Below are 27,466 nucleotides of genomic sequence, written 5' to 3'. Positions count from 1 at the left end.
GACAAAGTAAGTTTGTGCTGACTGACTCCATTCTTGACCTCTACTTGTCTGCTGGCATTACACCTCAACTTTGGCATTTGGCCAAAAGTGAGAACAGACCCAACTCATATACTGTTGTATGTGTGCAGGCTTTGCCATTGCAAGTGGGCTCCACCATTCCAAGTACTACAAGTCCTATGCGCGTACAGCTGTGCATGCACAGAACCTGTTCTCACTTTTGGTTAATGTGCATGGCCAGTCAGCAGTATTCTTCTTCCCATCCAGTTGTTGGCCCAGTCCAAAACATGAGAAGATTTAGAGTTCTTGTTCTGCCATCAGACCTACTTACTTAGAGGGTTCTGACAGGCTATCGAGGCATCTGCATAATATGATGCTCCCTGTTTCCTTCCAGCATCCTCTAAGATGCTAAGTGGATCGTGAATGTCACTGTATGGAGGCAATGGTCGAATGCTGCTGATGCTGCTGATGACTGAAACATGCTGATCCACCATTGACCCGAGCCGATGGGATTCCGGGTAATTTATATTATTCCCATAGAACCCTGTTGACAGACAATAAGTGTATATTAGGTTTAATAGACAACTGTTATATGAGCATTAGATCATCTAGAATTCTGCCTTATAGCACTCAAATAAAATTAAAGTTCCATGTCTACAGTGAATGTGCACAGATATGGATATGGAGATATAGTTATGGATACAAGAAAGACAAAAAGATGGACAAGCTGCAGAAACCAAACAGCATCACCCCTCCATCTGGTAGCTGCTTGTGTGAAGTAGCATCTCTGTGATTTGCAGCAGTTTTAACCAGGGAAACTTGTGTGCCAGTAACTTCTAAATGCTGGAGCAGCAATGGCTAGTGAGATGATTTGCTGGAGGATACCAGCATCTGAATGGGAGTGGGGTGGGTGGGAGACCTGTTACCCTTACCAGAGGGTGACCAATGGTGGCAGAGAATAAATTGGGCATTTTGTTGTTGTTTAGTCATGTCCGACTCTTCGTGACCCCATGGACCAGAGCACGCCAGGCACTTCTGTTCTCACACAGTTTGGTCAAAAAAATTGGGCATACTTAATTATTTCAAATTAACATCTTGAAGGTGTGTGGCTGTTGAGAAGCTACCATAAGATCACAAATGGGCATAAGATCAGAGAGCTGTACTCAGTTATGCTAGCCTCCAAGCAGCTGAATGTTTGCTTTCTCCATCATCTCACGATGCTGTCCAGTATTACCACCTGGTCCCCCTACACCATGCTGGGGGCTGAAAGGCAGAGGCAGCATGCCTCACAGTCCCAACTGCTTGGGAACAACAATGGAAGAAGGTGATTGATTTTATGTCCTGCATGTTGGCTTCCTGGAGGAGGCTTTTGGTTGGCTTTGAGAAACAGGATGTTCAACTATATATGGACTTTTGCCCTGATCCAGTTGGGCTCTTCTTAAATTCTTACTCAGCAGCAGACAGTGGTATTATCTAGAAACCTATCCTATGAGCTCCTGCTAAATAGAAACCAGGGACCTTTTATCCATTTCTGGTTTGTTTTGAGCAGAGAACCATGAAAGAGAATTCTTGTCCTCAAAAACGTACTTTACAATACAAGCCTGGAAGATGCCACAAGACTCACTGCTGTTTATGCTGCCAGAGACTAACAAAGCAATCCAAACCACCCTTTATGCCAGGCTGGCTTGGACTGAGCAGAAGTGTCCCTCCACTGAGCTCTGTGGGCTAAGATGGCCTCTTGTCAGCACTGCTCTCCCTCTTCCACCCAGCAAATGGGCAAGTGGAAGGTCTACTGGAAGACTCGTTGCCACCAGGACCCAGAGGACAACCCAAAAATGGGTCCCAGGGGGCAGAGAAAAGATGGTGCTCCGCTGGCCAAGATCCACTGCACCCTGAGCTCACTGCTGATGCACAACTGTGTTAGGTCCAATCGTCTTGCTTCCATGAGCAGCAGGGTTGCAGATGTCATGGTGGCCCCACCACTCCACTAAGACCCACCAGCAGGGAGGTCAGGTTAAGAATGTGTCCCAAAATGCCTATCACTTCCAGAAGTTGTATTAGAGAGAATATATATAAATTTTGGAGCACTAGGGAAGAAGTACAGATAAATGGAAATCAATAATTTAAAAAATCTGAACATTTTAGTACCATTGGAAGCATTTGAGGAATATGACGATCCTTGACCAGAGCTAGCTGCTGGACTGTTCATGAAGTTGTAGCTCCCGCTGTTCAGAAATTGCATGCTGTGTGCCTCCTGTACTGTCGAAGAGGACCCATAGTTAGGGGGTGACCTCGTGCTGTATGGAGATACAGCGCAGCTGCTGCTGAAGTAGTCTCTGGAGAAGCGCTGCTGCTCATTGCTGGCTGCAAAATGGCTGGCCTCTGCCCTGTGCTGATAGGGTGCAGAAGATGGGTGAGTCTGGGTCCTGAACATGACTGGGTAACCAGCACTGACTCCATAAAAGTTTTGGTTGGTTTGTGGCACAGTCTGGTACAGGGGCTCCGGATAAGATGCACAGTGGGAGTGAGATGACAGCGGTGGACCCACACTAGGAGGCCTGCCTGCCATCGGTCCCTGGTTGATGACGCTTCCTCGGCCAACCATGGCTGGAGATATGGGCGGAGTCATGAGATGACCTGTGCTTTGAGAGAGCTCCGTTTGACCTGGGAAAACAAACAGTAGAGTAGAGTAGAGGAATGGTCTGCATGGTATACAGCTCCTTTCCATAGCACTGCCCACTACTACACAGGGAAAATATGAGGAAAGGATAAAGGGTGGGTGGTGGGGATTTGTTTCCTACCTGTTAGCTGCATATTTTCAGGGTTCCCCATGGAGAAAGGATTCAGACCAGAGGACATGCCGCTGTGCTGATTGGTTGGCAGAGGAAAATAGGCTTGCTCCACTAGGCATTCATTTTTCACTGAAGCATCACTGGAAAGTGTACCAGCCTTGCTGCGGTTCGCTAGGAAGCAAGAGCTCGGGGATGCAGTAAAAGCAGCTTTACTGGCATCTGGAAAAATAAGACGGGATTCATAAAGTGTGAAGTAAGAGTATGCACTGCTGTGTGTGTATACTGCTATATATTTAGATGAATTATGAAAATGTAAGAATGGGTCGATCATTCAGGAACACTTCTTAAATATCTGCTGTGAAAGACCACACACTTGAAGTGTACGGTGGGCAGTGTTAAGCGAGGTTTTCCCTTGAGGAGGAGATGCATGAGCAACCCTGTGTCTTTGGGACTCAGGCATATCACCAGAGAACCATAGAATTGTAGAGCTGGAAGGGACCACTAGGATCATCTAGTTCAACCCCCTGCAATGCAGGAATATTTTGCTCAGTGTGGGACTTGAACCCACAACCCTGAGATTATGAGTCACGTGCTCTACCGACTGAGCTATACAGCTAGCGGTGAACCAGAGAGGATTGTGCACAGTAATCAAACGTAATAGGAACAGAGTTGTTGGACAATATAAACTGGTTAGGTATGTTTAAAAAGAACCATATTGCTTGGTACCTGAGTATTTTTTTAAGTACTCTTTTACATATCATATAGTACTTTTTCAGGGTTTACAATGGGTACCTATTCTCCTCAGGGTATTATTTAAAGGCTCAATATATCCAAGAGATAGCCTTCTTCTCTATGACCAGCTAGGATGTTCTTGAAGGTTACCTTTCTTGATTCATCATCCCTCTGCCATTTCCAAAAGTTGTTTTCAGAATCAGCCTCTGCAACTTGGAATTCCTCCCACCTCCAGGGGCTCACCAAAGCCTTAGCTCAAGCACCAACATGACATTTTGTAAGACCTTTTTAGGTTTGGCATTTTGTGACTGAAGGTGAATTAATAGGAACAAGAGGGGAGCAATCTGTTTTAATTTTAGTTTCGTTTTATAACAGCACAGTCCTATGCATGCCTGCTCAGAAACGTGTGTGGACACTGAGTTCAGTGAGACTTATGCCCCAATAAGTGTGTTTAAGACTGCAGCCTTAATCTATCATCCATCCCAAGAGAAACTTAAATAAACAAATCACCCTGCCAATATTAGGTATGGAAGAATAATTGTTTAAATATGTCAAAACAACCAATCAGCTTGGCTACCATTGCCTAACCACAAACAAGTGTGAACATCATCAAAGCTTCAGAACTCTCAGGGTTATAAACGACCAATCCTAGTTACCCAGATTCTTCATATACTTGTCCAACAGATTCTGGAGTTCTTGTTCTTTGTCGTTGTTAAACTGGGTCTCCATGGCAAGCAAGATGTATTCGTCTAAAAGCATGCGGACCAAATGAAATGAACCTTTGCAGGGGGAGAAAAGAGGAGAGAGAGAGTGTATGTCATAAAGTTATCTTGGTGACCATCTCTCAACACTCTACAAGAAGCAAATGAAACAAACAAATAATTGTTGGACTTTCAATGACCTGCTAAGACCAACAAGAAGCAGTGCTTAACTTCTCACTCTAATCTTGCTCTGCACTGGCCCCCCAAGCTCAATATGTTGACTGTCCTGTAGGTTATTTGGCCACTAATGACATCAAAGTACAACACTGATGAAAGTGAGATATGCTTTATATTTGAAGAGGGCATACATTAGAGTAAGATAAAGCTGAACTCTGTAGACAAGAGTCCGGGTTTGCTATATTTCAGTTTCCCTTATACTAAACAACAAGAAAGTAGTTGGCAGAGTCTTGCTAGCAGACCTCTGTAGAATAAGAGTAAGAAAATGAGCACATTGTCATGAAATCTTGACTTAACAACACTTTAAAGATAATTCCTAGCAGTGGCTAGGGGCTCTTTGAGATGATAGAGCTGTCATTAAAAAACAACAACAATCATTTATTCCTGGTAGGGACTGAAGGGTCTATCAAGATTGGTTCTCTCAGTTTCTCGTTTCTCCAATCTTAAATTCAGTTCTCCAATTTTGGAGCATTTTTCAGTTTAAAAGTATGAAAAATTCATCAGCAATTTCTTCTTATAAACATGTTTATTCACAGTTTTTACTAACATACAAGCAATTTTCCCTAACATGATTTATTTTTGTATTTTTTGTATTCTTTTCACTAATATATTCCTTTTTGTGCATACATTACATGCATTTATGCACCCAAATATATGCATTTTTTTTGCAAACGCTGGTTTGTTGCAGAACTGCATCACAACATTCAGGTAAGTTTGAATTTTGAAAGGTAAATGAATCGAGTTTCTCCATCCCTAACTCCAGGGTTTGTATAAGAATTATAAAGGAAAAAGTGCCTGTGAACATGTAGAGAATAAAATGCTCTCTAAGGTGAAATCACCTCTTCTCTATACACTTAGGTATATAGGGAATGACTGAGGCCCATCTTGGTTGTGAGTCCTGGAAGACCTGCTCCCTGCCTTGCAGGCCTTTCCCCACCTGGACTGGGAGGGTGGGGCTCTGACTGACTCCAGCTACAAAAGCTGAGGCTGCAGGGTGTTTCTTATGACTGTTCACAGGGGCTTGTTGCTGTGGATAATTCTTTGTATCTTTATTTTGTATCAAATTATTTATGTGGAAATTATTCAATTGGGTTGTGTAACATTTGATGTTTTGTTTATTATTTATGACTACTTTTGCTATGTTGTTATTTTTTGGATATGTTGTAAGCCACCTTGAGCATGGTTTTAACTTTGGAAAGGTGGCATACAAATAAAATGATTGATTGATTGACTGGACATATTAAAAACACAGTATATGGTTTGCATACAAAAGGTGACAGGCTTCTCCAGGCAGGGTTGGAAAATCCTCTTGCCTAAACCCCTGGAAAGCCACTGGCTGTCATTGTAGACAATACTCAGCTATATGAACCAATAGTCTGACTCGGTCTAAGACAAATCCTATGTACACATATGTAGATAGGGAGGGACTTCCATATGAGAGGTTGTGAGCACAAGTTCCAGACAAAGCTTAGTCCCATCACCTTTCATGTAGAAATTAAACATGGCATGAATCGTGGCATCTATGCCTTTTAATGGTATAAATACAAACCCATTGCCAAAAAGCAATAACATAAGTACACCAACAAAAACATCAAGAAAAACTTGCTTCTAGTTACATGGAAGTAAAAGAAAATCACTCAGCATCTCAACAACAAAATCACTTTTTTCTCTAAAATTAAAAGAACCAGTTATATAAACCACACAGATAAAGACAAAAGTTTGGTTGCAGCCAGGGCCTACCAGAGCCTAACATTAAAATTTATTTTTAATGCCATGGCTCAGTCCTAGAAAAGTAATGTAACAACCACTGACCATATGTAGAAAATACTTCTCACCACTGAGTAATCACAACTAGTCTCTATATGTCTGGATTCGAGAGGACTTCTGTTTAGCTTCTAGGAAAATAGGCTCATCTGTGTGACTTTGACACCACCTAAATGGGCGTCCCACCTCATTTAATTTGGTGGGGCCCCTGGTTACACCTTGCCATAACTTAAATAGGAAAACAAAGAATTTGAATAAAATCAAATACCAAAACTTGATGCGTTGTTCAAAGTGAGAGTGTGCATTACTCGAGCTCCAAAAAAGCTCCATTTGAGAAGAAAGTCTTGTGCCCTCTTCTTTAGGGATCGACCATTCTGCTTACTTGCCTAAACAAAATGGCAGGGAGGTGGGTGGGTGGGGGAGAGAAAAGAAATGAAAACCAAATCCACATATAGTGGAAACCATAACATACCCATCCTGCTGTGCAGTACAGTATTTCTGGAGACCAATGCCCATGCATCTTGCTTGTAGTGACAGGCTTAAAGACTGTGTGTTGACAACTGGCTTTATCAAAAACCAGTTATCGTTAGTATAGACCAGGGGGTGACAACATGGTTGCCCTCTGGATGTTGTTGGACTCCAACTCCCATCAGTCCCAATCATTAAGGAGCCTATGGTCAAGGATTATGGGAGATGTCATTCAAAACATCTGGAGGGTACCATGATGGCTGTGCCTCATACAGGCCATAATTTTGTAACCTACTGCTGCAAGGTGAACATCAGTCAAGAGTGTATTCACTTGATGTTGGGAGAAAACAATGTTTTCTAAGAAGTGGAGAGCACAATCCAGGCCCCAAACTAAGGACCTTCAAGGCTGTGATCTTACACCCCTGAGCACAGAGGGATTTGCTTCTGCGTAAACCCCACTGCATCAGTAAGGCTGCAACAGCCTAAGCAGTTTTACACTCCATTCTAAATAATGGTTGCAGCATCACCGATGTGCCTGCAGAGACACATAATGGATATCAGGGCCTGCTTCTGTCTCTTGCCATGCATGCATGCATGCATACATATATATATATATACATACATACTTTTATTTGTATGCTACCTTTCCACAGTTCAAACCAAGCTCAAGGAGGCTTACAACATGAAAAAAATATGCAACTACAACATAGCAAAAGCAGCCATATACAATAAACAAAACATTTAAAAATACAAAACCAACCCAAATAAATCACAACAAAATCTAAAATAAAGATACAAAAAACTCACAGCAACAACCCCTGCCCAGCAACACCCCACAATATCCCCGCAAGAAATTGTGCTATCAATCTGTCAGTCCTTTCTGTGTCCAGGCGCTGAAAGACGCTCTGACACTGCCTCCCTTGCCAGGACCCAGCAGCAGCTTGTGGTAACATGACGAGCTGCCCCTTTTTCAATCAGCAAACAAAAGGAAGCCATTTGGTGTGACGGAGAGAGGCCCTGCACTTTTAGCTGAACAGAAGGTAGAGGGCAATGGAAGGATTACGTGTTCTGTAAATCATTACCTCTTACTCAGCTAATCTTGATTCATACAGTAAATTGTTCAGCATTTTTTTCCAGACGTGGGAGGAAAACACTGGAAACTATACCTGTTTGCCCTAGAACAATGTTCTGCAACAGATGCTGAATGGTGGACAATTCCACCCCTCCCTTGCTTCCTCTGTTTAACAGTGATTATCTAAAGATTAGCTAAACAGAGGTGAGAATGCCATTCTACTCTGCAATATTTCAATTCATTTTTGAATCAGAGGGCTTAATGATCATTTGAATTGTATAGTGATAGTGTATGGATTCTGAGACCTTAAGGTCTTCTCACAAAGTACAGGCGTACCTCATTGACTCTTATGAGGATGCTGGTGCAACTGCAGTCAGCCCACCCCCCTGCTGCTGTTGCCCCCCTCTGACCATATGGCCGGAGGTGGCTAGGGCTGAAGCTGGGTTTCCCCCCTCCTGCCCCTGCAGCCAGGGAGGCCTGGCTTAATAGACTACAGTATAGTGCAAACATAAAATTTATATGTACTGGGACATACACAAAGAATTGGGTGACTTGCTTTATTGAAATATTTGGCCTGGAACCAAACCTGCAATATCTCTGACATATGCCTGACTTATTTCTATCAAGTTGAAGCCTAACAATACATTGGATTCAGTTCAGATGTAATAGTCCCAGTCCAACAAACTGTTACCTTGTGTGCCCTCATCCAGTGTGTCTTAATGCATTGCTTTCTGGTTTGTTAAACCCAGGGCTTCCCCCCCAAAAAATGTTTAGGGGTACTCTCATTTTGGCTGCTCCCCATCTCCTCTCCCCTTCCTCCCCCCAACCTCCGGATGAGGGACTCAAGGTGGCAGCAGCAGTGCTGAGAGGACAGGAAGGCCCCTGGCAATGGCAGGGTCGGCTTGAGCGAGGAGGGGCAAGTGCTCGCTGGCTGGCTCTAGCCCGGCAAGAGGAGGAGGAGCGCCATTGCCTCCATGGCAGCTGCCCCAGACTCCCCTCCCTGGGCACTGGTGGGGAGGATGACGGAGCTCCAGTCTGCGCTGCTACTAAGGAGACAGCTGGCATGTTGGTCTGTCAGTTGGCCGGTAGGTCAGGGCAACACAAAATGTTTAGGGGTATGTACCCCTGCATCCCCCCCAGAAAAAAGCACTGGTTAAACCACAGTTTCCCATTGTATCCCCACCTCCAGGAAGGGAAGGTGCCAGTTGGGCACCATGAGAGGGAAGAATGCTGTTCACAAGAGGAATAGACTTTATCAGGAACAATTTGATTTCAGTTGGGGCTTACCTTGATAACCCTTTGCTCAACCACAGTATCCAGCCATTCAATAAAGGACTCCACAGTGGCATTCTTCTTTAAAAGGTCCTTCAGTTCTTGGAACACTGTAATAGAGTCATCTACATGTAAAAAGGAAAACATGTAGTTGCATTCTACTCTGAACAGGAGAGAAAGCCACTCACCAGTCATTGATAGTTTTGGAGCATGTAAAGGAAAGGAAAGGGAAGAATTAGAGCTGCAGAGGTGAAATGAGAAGACAGCATCTTGAGTTCATCAAAATAAAGTCCATTGAATTCAATGGGCCTATTTTGAGTATGTCTTAGCTAGATACAACCGAGTAGTTTTAGCTGTTGCTTGGAATACACCCTTATAGCAATTTTGAGAAACACAGGAATAAAATGCCATAAACTCTTAATGGTTTAGTTGTACCCAGTCTTATACCAGCTACCCTGACTAAGTAGACTTTAATGCCTTGCCACTTTGGCATGTGGTCTCCAGAGGGTTTGTAACATGTCAATGTGACCTTCAGGCGAAAAATGGCTAGGGCACTCCTCTTGATTTAGAGCAAGCTACCTCAGCAGTCAATGGTGGGGCTACATGCACCCTGTGGAATTTTTCTCCTGTGGATTAACCAGTCTTTTCCTGTCTCACAGCAATGATAAAGCTATGCAAGCAGAACAGAAGAATGGAGTAAAAAAAGAAGAGGAAAAGAAATGGCACTGAAAATGTAAACGTGTCTTAAAAAGAAAAAAACATTACTTTAAGAAAGGAAACAAAAACGAGTTCATTAACTCTGAAACTTATTATTCCTTAGTGAAATACTTTTAACGACCACACAAAGATCACAGAGTGTAGCCAGACAAAAGGAAAAATTAGCCAGGTCATCATAACAAGCCAGAGATAAAATCAGGATGCCAATGATCCTGTAACGATTTCAGCAAAAGTCTGAAATATCAAAAGTGATGGTTCAGTAATAGAGTGAAGCTGATTTTTTCCAAATAATATTTTCAGTTGTATACAATCAGCTGCCTCTATCACATTCCCAAACCAGGTTCTTCAATATCAGTGGCCACCATGTGCATGGAATGAGAAAGAGCTTCTCCCAACATTTAAGTGAACTGAGAAGCTCTTGCTTCCATGCAGCTTCAGGCACCTGTAGTAAACATCCACAGGTTAAAGGCCTATTTTCACACATGAGACACAAATCACCTTAGACTTAAGCTGTTGGATAAAGCAAAATTAAACCTATATTGCCTGGGAATCATTTGATTTTTCTTCTGACTTCTCTCGGACATTATTAACATCATTATTAATATTTCTTTCTTTCTTTAAAACATTTCTGTACCACTTAAGATTTCAAAAATCTCTTAAGTGGTGAAACATTGTTACAGGACAGGAAAGGTTTAAATGTGAGTCTTAATGTAACATATTTTAAAAGAAATTCCCTGGGTGTGGGGAACAGCAATGATTCCTCCCTTGACCAGCAACTTACATTCAACGTAGCCCTCTCCCTCAGAAACCATGCTTCCTGAGACTGTGAGCAATGCCTGAGATCCAATGCTGTGCAGATCTACTTTCTCAATATCAGCAACCATGGCGTTCACTATATGTTGATCAAAAAGAGCTGGTCGAGCAATCTGTGAATAGGCAACAGGGGAAAAAACTATGCTGAAAATGCTAATGGAGATGGGTGGGGAGATGGCACTACTGTTTCTCTTTATGTTTATGTTCAGAAGACCATACAGAATCAGTATTATTATTTTTTGCCCCCTTAATGTTTTCTGACATAGAAAAAAAAATATGGAATGAACACTGAAATAGCAAGCCCAGTTCTTATAACTGGTGTCTGCTCAGTTTCAGATGCAACGAAATTAGCTGGGGGTAAAGCTGCACCATCAGAAAGCACAGAGCAGGTCTGGGCTGCCTGAAAGCACTTGATCAGTGGCAGCAACTGTTCTCACCAGCTCTTGCTTGTGAATCTACAGCCCTGAGAGAGGTAGGTGGGTTGGTAAATAACAATGTGTTAGTGAAAATGGTCAGTTGGCCAGGACCAATTCAGAGGAGAATGAGCAAAGAGGGCTCCCCTGAGGGAAGAGGTTCCTAGCACCTTTGCAACAATGGTTTGTTACCCTTCCTGCCTAGAAGTGTTCTTTCCTCTCTTTGCCATTATTGCACATTCACCAAATGCATGGAGAGGAGCAGTTCTCTCTTAACCTACAGATATCCACCTCAAGCTTTGTATAGAATCCAAGCACAAATATATAATGGGTTGCAGGTTGGCCAACCTCTGATGCCTGCATGCCTCATAACACATTAAACAGAACACTACACATAAAAAAAGTCTGAATACAGGGATGCTTTCAGATTTCTATGGAAGGTCGTATAATTATTTATCTTTTTGACATCTGATGGGATGGTGTTTCACAGGGTGGGCACGATTACTGAGAAGGCCTTCTGCCTGGTTCCCTGTAACTTCACTTCTCACAATGGTCCATCACCACCACTCAATGGATCCAAATGGTTTGCAGAGAGTGGTAGGGGATATATTATCCCACATGGATGGCCTCTGCTGATTCCCTGGTAGCCCACTGGAATGTGGAGTTAACCAGGGCATTGATTGTCTGGCTCCAAAGTTCCCTCTCAGATGGAGCCTAGATGGAGCCTAGGTGGCCGCATGGTTTTCCCCAGGGCTGAGGGCAATGAAGCAATTGCTGAGACAACTAGAGCACCAGTGGCAAAAACCAATGTCTCTTGTCAAAACTTTCAGGTCACTCTCTTCATCATACGTGCAGTGCTCTGACCTTTATTCTAGATTTACCTGAGCTAAGTGCAGAAAGGAGGTTTGACGCTTCAGCGAAGATACAAATCTTCGTGCTATGGGTAATTTCTTTGTTGCAAGGTCTTCTGGTAGATTTTCTAGTGATGAAACAATCCAGTGTTCCCAGTTTTTAGCAAAATTTCTTATATCAGCCAACAAACTAATGAAAAGGAAAATAGTAGATTGGAATCAACTTCTGTATTGATTTTTGTCATAATCAAGAACAGCTGAACAAAAATGTTGGACAATCTAAGCTGCATACTTGATAAACCAACACAAGCCAGACTAGCTGCTTGAAGTCTCAAAAGCCACGTGGCCAAAACTCAAGACCCATTGCATTTGCAAATAAATGCACAAGACTAGCAACACAGTGGGAAGCAATGGCAAGTGTCACATGGTGTTATTCTGCACCAGCATAACAAGATGGGCCAAATCTACTCTCCCAGCAGCCCAACAGCTATTGCCTGACATGGCAAAGTAGCAATGTGCAATGGGTTCTGGCTTTAGCTAAATCAACATTTGCCACTGCAATCCTATCCAATCAAAATATATTAAGCCTTCAACCTTACTTGACACTGCATTAAACAACAGGGAATGAAACAATACAAAACAATTCAGCCTAAACAAATATATCCAACAGACACCATTAAAAAAACCATATTAATACTGCATATCACTGTATAGATAATGAACACTGAGACAGCTGTTTAGGAAGGGAAGGTTGAATGCAATTTTTCCTTAGCTCGCAATCAGCATTGGCAAAGCTGAAAGTGTTAACTAACTCTTTGTTTTGTGGTATGTGTACAGTCCAAAACTAGCGAGGGGGAACTTGTATACAGCCCTGTCTGCTGATGGCGGAGATTCAGCATAAGGAACCACTCACATACTGCCCTTTTGTACATAGAGAATTTGATTGCCCTTGCTGGATGAGAAGAAATAAATGCAACTGAAATTAGCAAGTGAAACACTGCTGTCCATCAAGATGCTCCCTGTTCAACTACAAGAATTCACGTCATTAGGTGTCAAAAGATCAACGTTTTTTAAAAATGGTAATTCCTCCCTCACCTTCCATATCAGTTATCAAAATGTCCACCTTTATTATTCAATCAACATCATCTTATGCAAGTAATTGCTCACCTTTCTGGCATTTCTTGCATAGTTGCAGGGATGAGTACATCTGTAAGGACCTTGAATAAAGTGGCAGGAAAATGAACAATTTTCAAACACCAACACATTCCAATGTAGGAGGAATAAACTGGTGCTTACTAAAGCTTCCTTAAAATTGCTTTGTCTTCACATAAGAGATTATTTCAACAACCATTCACAATCATTAAAAGTTAACAGACTGAAGAATTTGTTGAAACTTTAACACTTCACTCAAAAGTTTGTAGAAACTTTAACATTTCACTTCCCTCCCCATAAACCATTCCACTATAGGTGGTACTCCTGATAAAAAACTAGAAAGGAACCCTGGCACTCCTGTTTTCTATCTGCAGTGATTTTAATTATTTTTGTATGGAGGAGTATTCAGTCACATGAACCCTGTATGGAGACTGAAGCTTCTCACTTCAGTGAGGACTTAGCTTGGGACAAGATTTCCATTCTCCACTTTAGTTAACATGGAACACACCTTGTATAGTATTGAGTCGCAAACACAGAAGATGTCAATGATCACAGGGTTTTCAAGCAGGGGGAGGAGGTGGTCGGGCATTCCTTGCCAAAAATGTAATAGAAAATGTTGGATCTATGGAAGAGCAAGCAGAGCACAGATATGAATGATATGATGGCCATGACCTTGTACAGGTAAGTGCTAGGTACATACTCAAGTGAGCCTTACCTCTTCAAAGTTTCCATTAATGGCATTGTCCAGGACACACTGACAATGGGTTTTGTACATCATGATGAGGGTATCTACCTATTTCAGGAATTAAAAATAAATAAATATTAAAATCAAATGAAATTCAGAGACATAAGAAGCCACCTTATACTATCAGACCATTGGTCCTTCAGTCTCAGTATTGTTGACACCGAGTGCCAGAAATTCTCCTGGGTTTCAGGCAGGACCACTTCCCATTTCCCCCCGGAAATGCCAGGGACTGAACCTGGAACCTTCTGCATGCAGAGCATGTTTTCTACCACTGAGCTAAGGCCCTTCACACAAACTTTCACCTCTTCTACAGGAATTTAGTAAGTATCATAGTGCAGTTTTGCATTAACTGTGAAAGCTGATCTAATACAAAATAATAATGTATGGAATTGAGCATTGCACTCAAGCGAGGTGATCACTTAGTTGTTAATTTATGCAATTTACCATTTATGTAAGATTTTCAAAGTGTCTTGGAAGCCTCATTTGCCCTCACAGCAAACCTATCCAACTATCATAAGCACATATGACATTGCCTTCTACTGAATCAGACCATCGATTGCTAGCATTGAGTGGCAGCATCTCTCATGGGCTTCAAACACAAATCTTTTGCATAGAAATAAATGACTTAAGAAGGCTAAGGAGTGATTTGTCATGGCTAAGCCATGATTTCAATCCAGCAAGCACTACAATACTCAGGCTGGAGCTAAAGCTTTGCCATGCTCTGTCCTTCTGCTTCTTGATGTAACACAGAACAGAGTTAGAAGTATAGAGCAAGATAAACTGTCCAATCAAAGGAGCAGAAAGTGACTAGCATTTGAAACTGAACATTCCAAGTTGGGTTCTTCTGTTAAAATTCAAATGCTGATTTCTGACTTTAATCTCCAAAATGGGCATTTTGGTAATTGAATGTTATACATCATCTTGCTGTAAAGGTTGATCTGGACCATCCAATCAAACAGGATCATGAAGATTTTGTCAAAGCTATAAAATTATTTTAAACGCTAATTTGCCTGGCATATGCAGACTGTATCTTCTACAACAAGGACATGTTGTATGCTTCAGGTAGAGCACCTTTCCAAGCTTAAAGTGTCTCCATAGAAACCAGTGTCTACATTTTCATGGACTCCTGTGGGATCCAAAGCATATCTCAGGCTTTTAATGACAATTGGGAAAGTCTGGGAGATCCCAATGATCAAATGGACAATAAGCCAAAATTGTGAAACATTTTCAGTGAGATTGTTCATAAAGGTCTACATTTTATGTGATTGTTCACAAAGATTTACAAAGAAATGAACCCAATCTGCTAGCTGAAATGTCCAGTGCTATTTTCTGTCATATAAACTCCACATGTACATAATTTAAAAATAATCAGTAAGTACAAGTGTGCTATCTTCCGTTCATTGACAAAACTAGGCAGGAGGAAAAATCCACTTAATAATTTGCCCCAGTCGTTTGCTCCTATCTTATCAGTGCTAAATTAATCCATTGGTATTTGGAATGGATAGTACTCCTAACTATTTCTTTGTTTTGCCCTTCTTAAGGCAAATACCACCTGTTTTTAAAATATTAGGCAAGTTAATATGTAAATAATTTAACCACTTTCCACCGGAGAGCCAGTTAAAAGGAGATAATAGAGGTTTGCTCCCACTATAAATCAGTCAAGTTTGTTTGATTATAGATATTTCTACTTGTTTCATGTCACTACTACTGTGAAGCCTTCAAGGGAAGAGACAGAATAAAAAGGAGCTGATTTAGTTCAATATATTATCACTTTACATTTTTACCTTGTCTTTGGAGATGCACCCATCCAGTACAAGGTGTTGGGCGCTGGGGAATTCTGGAAGGAGAGTCCCAGTTTTGGAGCTCAGTGAATATTTCCGAGTGAATCCACCCTATAAGATGGAAAACAATATTACATCTTCACGCCAACAACCAGCCGCAATTTTAGCAGGATAAAAGTTGGCCATACTAATTGGCATAAATTTACTGATCAGAATTATGAAGCTGGCATTATGAAACTTTTTGCTTTTGTTTTGATCAGTATTTTGTTTTTATATTTAGATTCCATTTTTTTTAATTTAAAGTATGTTTCTCTCTCTCTTATTTATTTGTACTTCAGATTTGGGTTTCCTCTCAAGTTTCTACTTTGCAAATCACTTCAAGATTGCTTATATTAAGTTGTGAATAAATCAATTAAATTAATAATAAATCTATGCATATGAAGACTAAATCAGAAATATATATATGGTGGTGCTTTAGCACACAGGAAAACACACACACACACACACACACACACACACACACACACAGAGAGAGAGAGAGAGAGAGAGGGAGGGAGGGAGAGATAGATAGATTGAATTACAATAATAAATCTGCCCAGGCATTTTCTGGACCAACCAGATAGCTCCAAGTTCCCCACCTGCCTATGTTTCTACACTAACCCTAAGCATTAAAAGGACAGAAGGAGAGGGAAAGGGGGAACAGATTTTCTAAAAAAACCTGGATGCTTCTTCCTGAAATGATTCCAAAAACTGTGTTTTCTCCTTGTTGCCTTCTTTTTCATACCTGCCCTTTAAAATGTTTGAATTATATTTTAATTTGTTTTTCTTTCTTTCTGTGGGTTTTTTTTAAAAAAAATAAAAGATTTTGAAACTGAAAAAAGGACTTTCCACAGCAAGGAAACTCATATTATTGGGATAAATGATCATAATCTGTATATTATGTGTAAATTATTCATTTTGTAGCTTTTGCAGACTTTTTAATTTGTAAGAGGGATTTGGGTGGGATAAAAGGTAGAAGGATTGAGAGCCATAGAGGAAGGCTCCCTTTGATTTCTGGGCCCTTAGAAGATGCTGGGATACAACATTTGTATGGAGTGTGGGTAACTATGTGTTGGTAACTACTGAAAGCTAAATTTATTTGGATCCCATATTTTCGATCCTACAGTTTACAACATGGAACCAGGAGCACAGAATGTGCAACATTAGTCTGGCTTGAACATTGCATCCCTTTATATTTATTCCAGTGACCTCAGCTTTTGAATTTGTTATATATCAGCACTCTCAGAATTAGCATGCCGGGTGACACAAATCAGGCCATCTAACTAAGCAGTCTATCCATGGCCAATCTCATGATTCAAGGATAATAGTCAATGGATATTTTAAATCAGAAATTCCCAAAGTGTAGTCTGAGAACCATCTGTGGTCCACAAGCTTCATTCAGGTGGTCCATGGCTTGTCTGTGGATTTGTGGTTTAAGACAGGATATGGCACATCCATCACATTAAATATTTTTATTTTATTTTTAATGGTTTATTATTGCTTCATTTACTTCTTATATTGTGTTTTATTGTGTTGCATGGAATTCAAATTGTAATGCCATAAAATGCAATATAAAAGAAATAAACATAGCTCTAAAATACCATTAAAGAATCTGGCACATTGCGATTTCTATGAGAGGTAGAAAAATCAGGAAGTGGTCTACCAAGACCCTCAGCAATTTTCAAGTGGTCCATAGAGGTAAAGGTTGGGGAACCATTGTTTTAGATTTTCAACAATTTAAAGTAAAATAAAGTGAGCAAGGATAGAAATATAGATAGTGAGGCTGCACCTCACCTAAGAATCAGGCTACACAAACACAGATAAAGAGCTAAATGAAAGAAGTGATGTGTGTTCACATTCTGTATTGACACAAACATTAGGTGGTTTAAAAGACTGTCATGAGTCAACATGGCTGCAGTTGAACAATTACCTCTCAGCATTTGGAGACTGTTTTTTGTGGTTTTTTTTTTATAAAAAAAACAAGAGTAATTTGGGAAACATCATGATGCAAGTACCCATCAAACATTCAAAAATGAGGGGCAAGAGGAGCTGAGGGAGGAGGTGTGGTGTGTGGGTTTGTGTCGAATGCAGAGAAAACATTGGCATGATGAATTCAATAATGAATCTGGAGACTTGGGTCTCAGCCGCACATTTGCCATGGGTGTCTTTCACTTCGAAGGAACTCGTTGTAAGCCCGCTTAATGTGAGAGTCCACGACAGCAATTATTTGTGGCTCAATTAATCACAGAGTCTTGAATGGCACAATAAATGCTTTAGATAAAGGAGTTTGCTGATACTGCTGCCTTCACAGTGGGTGAGGGGAGCCAACCATTTGCAAATCTGTGTGTCTCAGTGAAGCAAAAAAGGTTGTAGACGTGGGAGGCTTGGGAAAGTTCTGTCTATAATCAATTAGCATAATGTAATGAACATTATTGACTGTAGTTCTGTAAAATATTCATACCTTATGTTACCTGGGGGACATGTTGCTAAACAATCTAAAATTTTGGTCCTCCCCAAACTGGGGGAAGCTGACATTGGGAAGAGCTTCGTTGATGCCCCACATATATGGATTGTGCTATTGTACAGTTTAGTTGTTAGGTCAACTTGAATTTGGTTGTATCTGAGTGGAGTCAAAAGTTTCCTGTAGCTGTTCTGTTCTTAAATCTCTAATTTGAGTTCACTTCCCCCTCTGGATCAAGAGTCTGCATTTTCTAGTCTTCTTACCAAGTATAAACAACAGGCCACAACTACATGAGCTTTTGAAGCAGACATCAAAAGACTGTGGAACTTCCACTATGGGACCAGCAGGGCTCTGTGTATCTGATGTTCCCACCACATTACAAAAGCATATGAAATATTACTCACCTCATTCTTCAACTTGCTTCCAGAAAACCTTTGAAAACCAAGATATTTCACATTTGCATTAGGATGTAAAATTTAGGAAATGTTGAGAAAAGTACTACCACCCACTAGTTATCATCTATTTTCACTTGGTTAATGATAATGATGATGATGATGATGATGATGATGATGATAATAATAATAATAATAATAATAATAATAATGCAGATATATATTCAGCTATACTGAAATTCCGGTGGTGATGGAGACTGAAACATTATATGACAAATTGTCCACTCAAACCAATGCACTAGCTTCCTTTCATACCAGTGGTGACTGCAAACCTATAGAGGTCTGTTTTTCCTTAAAAGATTTTCTGCAGTCAGAAGAAATTTGGATTAAATACAACAAAAATTATGGCCTGTCATTTTGATGTGGATGTTGCAAAAAGCTTCTGTGCATGAGTAGCAGTGGTTCCACAATAAATCCCTGTCTGCAAGCAGCCTAACTCAGTCTCAGAATAGCTAAAAGTCTGCCACTTTTTTGATGACTGTGCCTTTTCTGTGGTGGCTCCTTGCCTTTGGAATGCCCTCCCCAAGAGCACCTACTAGAGACCTCATTTCTCTCATTTAGGTGCTAGACAACACAATTCTGCTTTCTGGGGCATTTAAGAGCATGTTCCCCAAAGTGTCCCCAATAAGGGGTGTGTTGTAGAGTTATGCAATTGTCTCTGTTGGCTTCAACCCCACCCACTGTCAGGATGTTCCTCCCACACACAGACTGCCCACAAGGCAATGAGCCCATAAATCAGTTGTTCTCAAAGGGTGTGACACGCCACACTGGTGTGGCAGGAGAGGGTAGCCATTAGTTATATGTTACTTATAACATATAACACAAATAGAGCCTGAATGCACACCACTCCCCTGTCCACACTTTGAGCATTTGCATGTTCAAGCCAACGCCTGATCATGTAATATAATAATCAAGTGGTGAAAAATCAAGTGTGCATGTGTGAACTAGTCCAAGGTGATTTCTGAACATCATTCAACACTATATCAGTTATACTTCAAATGTTATTTTACCATACCTTGTCAAACCTTTTCCAGAATACACTGAGTGATAGTATGCACTGCTTTCTTTAATGCCAATTCCATAATAGTGATATCTGTAGCAGGGAAGAAGCCAACAAACAGATATAGAGATAAATAGATAGATTAGAGAGAGAGAGAGAGAGAGAGAGAGAGAGAGAGAGAGAGAGAGAGATGATAGATAGATAGATAGATAGATAGATAGATAGATAGATAGATAGATAGATATAGATGATAGATAGATATGCTGTTAAAAGGGGCACAAAAAGTTGAGGACAAAGCAGAACTCAGACTTTCAAGTTTTATTTTTTTATGTTCATTAGGTAACTTTCATTCAGTAATCCTGTCCCCCAAGACAGGACATTATTAAAAGCTAAGATTTGAACTTAGGAGCATGACTAGTCAAGGTGGTGAAAGACCCCAAAGTGTTATCGCAATAAGAAGTTTCACCAGTATCCCTGAAAACAGGGTGCATGCCTTTCCTTAAGACTCATAAGCAAATAAGAGAAAAACAAGACAGTAGTTTATATGATGGCATCCATTTTGTCATTAGGTATTGACATTTAAGCCAGGAACCCAACTTATTTGGATTTTTAGAAACCGCTTATTTCCAGCAGTCGGAGGTATGCAGAAGCGAGCTCACTTGCCATAGTGAACTTTAGCTATTGAATAGTTTACTATCTGTAACATAAAATATAGTATGATAGAAGAGGGAGGATCAAGAAAAGGGAAACTGATTTATAGGATGCATAAGAGAGATGGGATAGGTTTATTTAGTGTCTAATTGTTTTTATTGTACTGAAAATGAATAAAAGATGTGAAGACAATCTTCATATGTGCATTTTTCGTCAAAATTTACTGTAAGAAGCAGAACAATCTCTCTCCCTCTATTTCTTCACTCTCCCATTTTCATGTGCATGGACATATGTTCCTGTGCGGCAAGTAGCCCTGGCCTGAGCATATGCTGACACAAATGATGGCTGATAAGGGCAATGATAGGATTAAGCTGTTCAGGCACTTGCAATAACTCATTATCGCAAGGCCAGCTGCCATATCAGTTTTATTAACCCACTAAATCACTTTTAATAAATAAGATAATGCCTTTCAGAAATGGCGCAGGGAAGCTAAGATTTAGCATTGATCAAAGTCTACAGAGAAATTAAACTGTAACTCGAGCTCAAACAGCCCACAGCATCTGCCCTCCATGACACCTACACAGGTCATCCCTCAACAGGAACCGCAGCTGCACAGCAGACCTTGGCCTTGGTCCAGAGGAAGTTACTTGTGTGGCTTAATTTAAGCACAGCTAATTTATCTGTCACGTTGATTTCAATAGGGCTTATGTCCAATGGCTTTCTCTGCACTGGGCCATTTGTTTAATGGTTCCTACTAAGTTAACTGCCTGCGGGATTTCATGGACAACAGTTGTGTGGAAGGGTCTCTTCCTCCGGGGCTTTCCATCACTTTTGCCATTTCACTACGCTTACTCTAACCTCTTCCATCTTTCACTCCCTCCCCCTCTTGTTCACCCAGCCCATTCATTCTGCCTTTTGTAAACCACTTTGTGGTTTTATTACAGTCAAGAGGCATATAAATGTTGGGAGATAAATAAAATAAATAAATTTTTCAGCCTTTTCATCAAGCATCAAAGTAAATAAGGCTTGGTTGTAGGAAATCAGTAGGAAATGAATCTCACCTGGGCTCACACAAGGGTATTTATAAAAGATCAGACCTAGAGTACATGGATCTGGCTGCCAATTAGTTTCTGGGCCTAATTCAAACTGATGGTTTTGAGCTATAAAGCCTTAAATGGCTCAGACAGTGGCAGAGAACAGGCGGGGACATGGCTGGCACGTGTCTCGGGGGCGTGGCATGTGTCCCGGGGCGTGGTGCGCCGCCTGCAGGGGCGTGGTGCACGTCCTGGGGGCGTGGCTCTCACCGCAGGGGGGTGGTGCTGGGGGCGGTGCGCTCTCCCCGCCCCCCTCTTCCTCTGCCTGTGGGCTCAGGACCGCAATAACTCAAGGACTGATTCTCCCTATATGAACCAACCCAAACCTTGCTATTATCATTGGAGGCCCTTATTCTGGTGCCCCTTCCATGAGAGGTCCAGAGAGTGGCAATATGAGAACGGGTCTTTTCTGTGGCCGCTCCCCATTTGTGGAATGCTCTCCCCAGGGAAGATAATCTGACACCATTTTTGTCTAGTTTTAGGCACTAAGCAAAAACTTTCCTTTTTACCCAGACTTTTGTCATTTAATCTGAAGGTTTTTAAGTATTTGTGGCCTTTTTTAGTGGAACAGGGTCTGCCAATGATATGCTTATGAATCATCCTAAAGACATTTTGATTTACTAATCTGTTGCACCCCAGAATTTTCCATGTTGATATCCTGGTTGGGGTTTTTGTTTTCTTCAGATCTCATCTGTGCATATTTTAAGAATTGTAAAACATAATTGCTCTAAGTGTGGCCAGGCCAAGTGCTACTGAGGCTTTGAGGGGGCTTTTAATTAATAGCTTTCTTCTTGGGGGTTGGACCCAGAGCTATCATTCTATCATTAATCTTCCCCATTAATAATGCCCAGTTCCACAATTAGGTTTGGAGAAAAGCCTCCTATCAGCTCCAGTAGGAGGCCTTTTTCAAACCTAACTGCTGTGTGTGACTGCAGGGGTGGGTGTGTTTGTGATTATTTTGGCGAGTGTGGCTAGGACCTTTGCCCCTGCCTGCTTTTTATCTGGCCCCATCCATGCAGCCCCTGGAAGATCAGCCACAAGAATACATGGCCCCATATCTGAAATAGATTCTGCACCCTGTTTTAGAGACTATTTATTAATTCATCTCATATGAGAATTCCCGTTGTCTGATGAATGATTTTACGGCTTAACACACACATTTATAGATTGAGAAATCACAGCTCCGAAGAGCTAGAGGTGGAATATCTCTTACTTTGAGTGGCCTCTGGTGCCCAGCCGCCTTGTGGTGAGAAGAGGAAATTTCTGACGAATAGTCTAGAGTGAAAGATCAGAAATTAAATATCTATAATGGGAGGGCAAAGGCTGTGGCATTGCGTTCATCTCCCCTGCCGCTCTCATTTCCCACATTATGAAACCTGAATGTAAAACCTCTATAGCTTAAGATTTACATCTAGGAACACAGGAAGCTGCCTTATGCCACAAGCCAACGGTCCATTTTGCTCAGATGTGTCTACAACAGCTGGCAAGAGATTTCAAGGGTTCCAGGCAGATAAATCTCCCATCCCTACCTAAAGTTTCTGGGGATTGAACCTGGGACACTCTGCACACAAGGCAGATGTTCTTCCACATTCTGTGCCACAAGAACAAGAATCAAACAATTTTGGACAAGTGCTACAAGAAAAGCCCACTGTCACTTTTAGCACCCCACATGAATTGCCCTGGAAGCATCAACAAGACAACTGGGCAATATGAGTAGCTGGACAGTTACCAAAAAGCCAGGTGGGTTTTAAAACAAGGGTTTTTTTTAGCTTGGAGAACCAATTTATTCAATGTGGTTTGAGATAAGGAACTCTGAACTTGAGATGTGCCGATACTGGGTTGTTGTTTTTCAGTTCAGCAGCATAGCTAATCTTGTTTTGAAAAGGGCCTCCTTGGAACTGACTTCTGCAACGGCACAACTGAGGGTGAGCCGAGCTGCCCAAAGTCACAGACACCACAGCTCAGCAGCCAACAACAGAGCAAATACCCTGGAGCCAGAAAGCCCAGCATCTAATAGAATGAGATAATCCCACTGTTGCCAAAATTCGGAAAAGGAAGTAATGCAGTTGGGGGTAGGAATTAAGGTTAATTCACTCTTGTTGGTACTGAAGTCATTTAATATCATTGGGAGACATGGACCCCCTCCTCCATTTCATTAAACTAATGTGTTTCAGCTCCACAAAGCAATTGGGAGATATCATGGGTGTTTTTTGAACTCTGGAGCTTTCTTGGTGTTTAGTTTCACTAGTTCCTAGTAGTTTGGATTTAATTTGGAAAGCCCACCTCTCACTTTGATTAAATAAGTTCAACATTAAAGTGTGGGTGGATTTTTGTCAATTGGGGGTAGGAGGGAAGAGGAAAGATCTGCCACCTGCAACCCTATCCTTTTCAATCTCTTTCATTAACTGTGCCCTGTTCTCACAGTAATTATTACAAAAGTTACATGCCTTTCAACTTTGCCGACTCCAGCAATCCTTTTCCTCTACCCTGCACCTCTTCAGGTGAAGGACTGATTCTATCCTCCTGCAAATCCCCGGCTTCTACTACTGCCCCTTCTCAGTCCCATGTTGCAAAACAAAGAAGGACATTGAGCATATCCTACCAGGAGTAAGATTTAAAATAACATTTCACTGAAAGCACAGAGGGCTTTGCTCAGTCCTGTTATCATGGGAGAAATCAGAGGCTCAAATCAAACGCCTCTTGAAGAAAATGAGGGAACTGGTTTTGTTTATTTCAAAAAAGCAATGAAATGAAAACAGGTGAATCAAATGCCTTATTTACCTTCCCAAATGTGGCAGCACAGGCAGGTTCAAGTTTCTCCTTCCTGCAGAAGTCCAGGTAATGTGCATAGAGGATGCACCTCGGCAAACAAACCCCTTCACATACAATATAATTCTCTTCCAACCTAAAGGTGAAAAACAAGCCAATAACATGAAATACTCTGTCCTATCCTTAATCCTAGTTTATCTACCTTTCTTATTATTATTACTGACCAGCCCAGAAATTGGAAAAAAAAGTCCTGGTCCTTTTGTACTGTGTGAATACCTCCACCACTTTCTTCCAATCATTTTTCCTAAATGTTAATAGTCCTGCCTCTGACCTAGCCCTAAGCCAAACCATAGCCTAGCATGAACGCAGAGGTGTATTGGCTTCCAGGGAGCATATAACAACTGCCTGGCTGGCCTTTTAGCTCAGCAGGGCACAGCAGTTTGCCCAAGCTTTGGTTTAGTGTGTGCCACCTGCATGCAGGATCGTGGTTAAGATCACTCTTCCTCAACCACAATCCTGCTTGTGAATGGCATGTGAAGCCAAAGCTTGGATCAGCTGGCACAATGAACTAAAAGCCACCCAAAGAGCCACCCAGAATGACTGGGGCAACCCAGCCAGATGGGCAGGGTGCAAATATTACTATTACTATTACTATTACTATTACTATTACTATTACTATTACTATTACTATTACTATTACTATTACTATTACTATTGCAGTCCTGGTAATCCATATTTAGGCTTACAATGACATGGAAATCACGCTAGCCTAAAACAATTAAAAATGAATACATTAAATGGGGAAAAGTAACACTGTGTACACAGCATGGAGCACTCTAGGTGCTTGGACTGCAGCTCCCATAACCCCTGTCCAGCATGGCTGATGGGCAAATATTCTTGGAATTATAGTCCATAATATCTGGAGGGCACCATGTTTTATACCCTTGGAGTAGAAGGAAAAGGGCATTGCGTATCTACTCCAAAGCAAGTGCCATTGAGTTTAATGGGACTCACTCCTCAGTATAAGTGTGCAGAGTTAACCAGCACTCTGGAGTGGCCAGTGGTCTTACCATTGCAAGGTGAGCTGCGTCTGCTTCTTCTTATCCTTCATCATCTGAGTGATCGTTTTCTTTGGAGGCGAGTGTTTGTTCAGAGATTTTATCTTACTTTCGTGGCTCTTTCCATCTTCCTCTTCCAAGGAAAGGGGTTCACGGTTAAAATGAATTTCTGAGCACAAGGGAGTTTAAGAAGAAAACACAATGAATCAAAATGAACTGTGGGCTGCTGATTCATTTTATTTTGCTATGCCTGTACCTGGGAACTCCACACAATTTTGAACTTGGATTTCTTGGATGGGAGCTTTCCCCTCTTGATGCAGATCAGAGCCACATGGGGAGAAGCCTAATCCAGATCAGGTGTGTTGCAAAGGCAAAGAGCCACATTGCGCATACACACAAACACATCCCATAGTCCCAATGCAACAAGAGCAACATCCCCATGGCTGCAGCGGATGACTTCTAGTTTTGTCTTCTTATCATAGAGCTATACAAAGTGTTAAAAGGTGTGAAAAGAAGAATGTTCGGTAGGCATACGGGAAGAGGTGAATATTTGGTCCAATCAATGCTGCTGTTTTAGCTATTATATTCATATTTCACATGCAGACTGTTGAATTTTGGGTACCTCGGTAACAAAACCCCATGCACCAATAGAAATTATTCCAGTAAATGTTCCCTTGCCAATTTGGAATCTGTAGATACCCAGCTGAGGGAATGCCCACCTCAGACTTGCAGACTTTAGCACCAGCAAACACTACACCACTAAAAGACACCATCTTGCACATCCGTATAGTAAACTGAAGCCAAGCTCTGTGACTGTAATTCTAAGAAGCCCAGCTAAAATCAGGGAGACTCGCATTCCAAGCCTATGCATTTATTTAGAAGGAAGTCCCGCTGAGTTCAAGGGGACCTCTTGCAGCCTTTCGCTTTCTGTAAATATGTTTAGGATCTGGGTTTCAGAGAGAGAACGGCAGCGAAAGGGAGGGAATTCGGTGGGAATGAAAGCCTTTGTACTTTTCTCACCAAACTGAGGGGGTGACGTGGGGGTGGGGGGATGACCTGTGCGTCCTTTTCACTGCGTACTTGGAATGCAATGGAAACAAGATAAGCTCGGCATTGGCTCCGTGGCATCTCTTTCCACTGCAATTATTTGGAAAGACGTTCACTTCGCATCCGTGGGTGGGAGGGAAAGACAAGGAGTTTAAACTCGAGCATCCTCCATCCTGGTCTCTGCTCCCGGCGCCAAAGACAAGCAGGGGGTGGTGACAAATCCCCGGGGCTGGTGCAGAGTGCTCAACGGCATTGGTCCCAGCCCAGCAGGAAGACACGAGGAAGGGCTCCCCGATCCGAGGCTGCCCCCACCGGCCCTGAGGGATTGTGATCCCCTCTCTCTGGGCTGCCCCTTCCCGCTGGCCGGCGTGCAGCTGCCCCCTCACCTGCCTTGATCCCAGCGCGGAGCCCCGGCTCGGGGGCCCCACGGCGCCGTCCTCCGGGCAGCGAGCCGGCCTGGGGCGCCTCGTCCAGCAAGCCTTGGGCCAGCAGCTCGGCGTAGCAGTCCTCGTCCTCCTCTTCGTCCTCCTCTTCGTCGTCGTCGTCCGTCTGCTGCGGAGGCTGCGGCTGGCCCGGCGCAAAGGCGCCCCGGGATGGGAACTTCGCCAGTTTCTCCATCCTCAGGGCGCGGCGCCCGCCCCGTCCATGGATGGTCGGGGGCGCAGAGGGGCTGGAGAGCACGCGGGGAGGTGGCCACCCAACCCCACTGCGGCCCCAAGGCGGGGTGGCGGGGTGGGGAAGGACAGGTGCACGATCTGGAACGGAGCAGGTGCTGGTCAGGTTGGCACAGGCGGAGCCGAAGGGGCATGAGACGTGAAGGCTCTCTCCAGTCAAGCTCCTTTATGAGGACAGGAGGAGGAGGAGGGCCGTCGAGAACAAACCGCTCTCCCCCTTCAGCACCGCTAGGCCGGGGAGAAAGGAAAGCCCTGCCCACCCATTGTCACGCACTCTGCCCCACGTCAGATTCGCGACCTCTTTCCCTTTCCCTTTTAAGCCATGAGCAAGTGCCCCTGCAGCAACTCTTCTTCGCTCAGATACAGCTCTCGTTTGCTCTCCAAGGCTTGTCCCCAGAGGAAGGGACGTTCTGATAACGGCTCTTTTGAGCGCGTGCAAAGTGGAGTCTCCTACAGACCTGGTCACTAAGATCAGGCTTCCAAGCCAGAGGGCGCGATTTCATAGAGTTGCAGGGGACCCTGAGGGTTCTATAGTTCAATACCATGCAATGCAGGAATCTTTTGCCCAACGTGAGGCCCACGGCCCCATGATTAAGAGGCTCGTGCTCTACCAACTGAGCGATTTAAGGGCCAAGGTTCCTGGCAGTTCTAACTAAAGTAAGGATGCTGACCTCTGATGAATTAAAGTGGGTCAGTTGATGCTGGATCTTTGAT

General features: G+C 42.5%; 1 protein-coding gene across 2 annotated transcripts in view; it reads right to left on the bottom strand.

Annotated features, from left to right (window-relative positions):
- RFX6 (regulatory factor X6) overlaps positions 1 to 27,153 on the bottom strand; it is a 30,120-nt gene extending 2,967 nt beyond the window's left edge. Inside the window, exons 1-18 of one of the 2 annotated variants that reach the window (XM_083497773.1) lie at positions 26,465 to 27,153; positions 25,044 to 25,200; positions 23,986 to 24,109; positions 22,418 to 22,479; positions 19,475 to 19,552; positions 18,412 to 18,439; positions 15,511 to 15,618; positions 13,697 to 13,774; positions 13,490 to 13,603; positions 12,997 to 13,046; positions 11,860 to 12,019; positions 10,534 to 10,678; positions 9,051 to 9,160; positions 6,492 to 6,609; positions 4,178 to 4,300; positions 2,799 to 3,008; positions 2,146 to 2,661; positions 329 to 541 (exon numbers count right to left, since the gene is read on the bottom strand). In XM_083497773.1, coding sequence (XP_083353899.1) covers positions 329 to 541; positions 2,146 to 2,661; positions 2,799 to 3,008; positions 4,178 to 4,300; positions 6,492 to 6,609; positions 9,051 to 9,160; positions 10,534 to 10,678; positions 11,860 to 12,019; positions 12,997 to 13,046; positions 13,490 to 13,603; positions 13,697 to 13,774; positions 15,511 to 15,618; positions 18,412 to 18,439; positions 19,475 to 19,552; positions 22,418 to 22,479; positions 23,986 to 24,109; positions 25,044 to 25,200; positions 26,465 to 26,696 — 2,626 coding nt within the window. In that variant the 5' untranslated portion in view covers positions 26,697 to 27,153. The remainder of the gene's footprint in view (positions 1 to 328; positions 542 to 2,145; positions 2,662 to 2,798; positions 3,009 to 4,177; positions 4,301 to 6,491; positions 6,610 to 9,050; positions 9,161 to 10,533; positions 10,679 to 11,859; positions 12,020 to 12,996; positions 13,047 to 13,489; positions 13,604 to 13,696; positions 13,775 to 15,510; positions 15,619 to 18,411; positions 18,440 to 19,474; positions 19,553 to 22,417; positions 22,480 to 23,985; positions 24,110 to 25,043; positions 25,201 to 26,464) is intronic. The other variant, XM_083497774.1, reaches the window with a different exon arrangement.
- Between the last annotated feature and the right edge of the window lie 313 nt (positions 27,154 to 27,466).

The sequence above is a fragment of the Podarcis liolepis genome (assembly GCF_965112155.1).
Source record: "Podarcis liolepis genome assembly, chromosome: 3".
NCBI lineage: Eukaryota > Metazoa > Chordata > Lepidosauria > Squamata > Lacertidae > Podarcis > Podarcis liolepis.
This window is presented reverse-complemented; position numbering and strand designations above follow the sequence as displayed.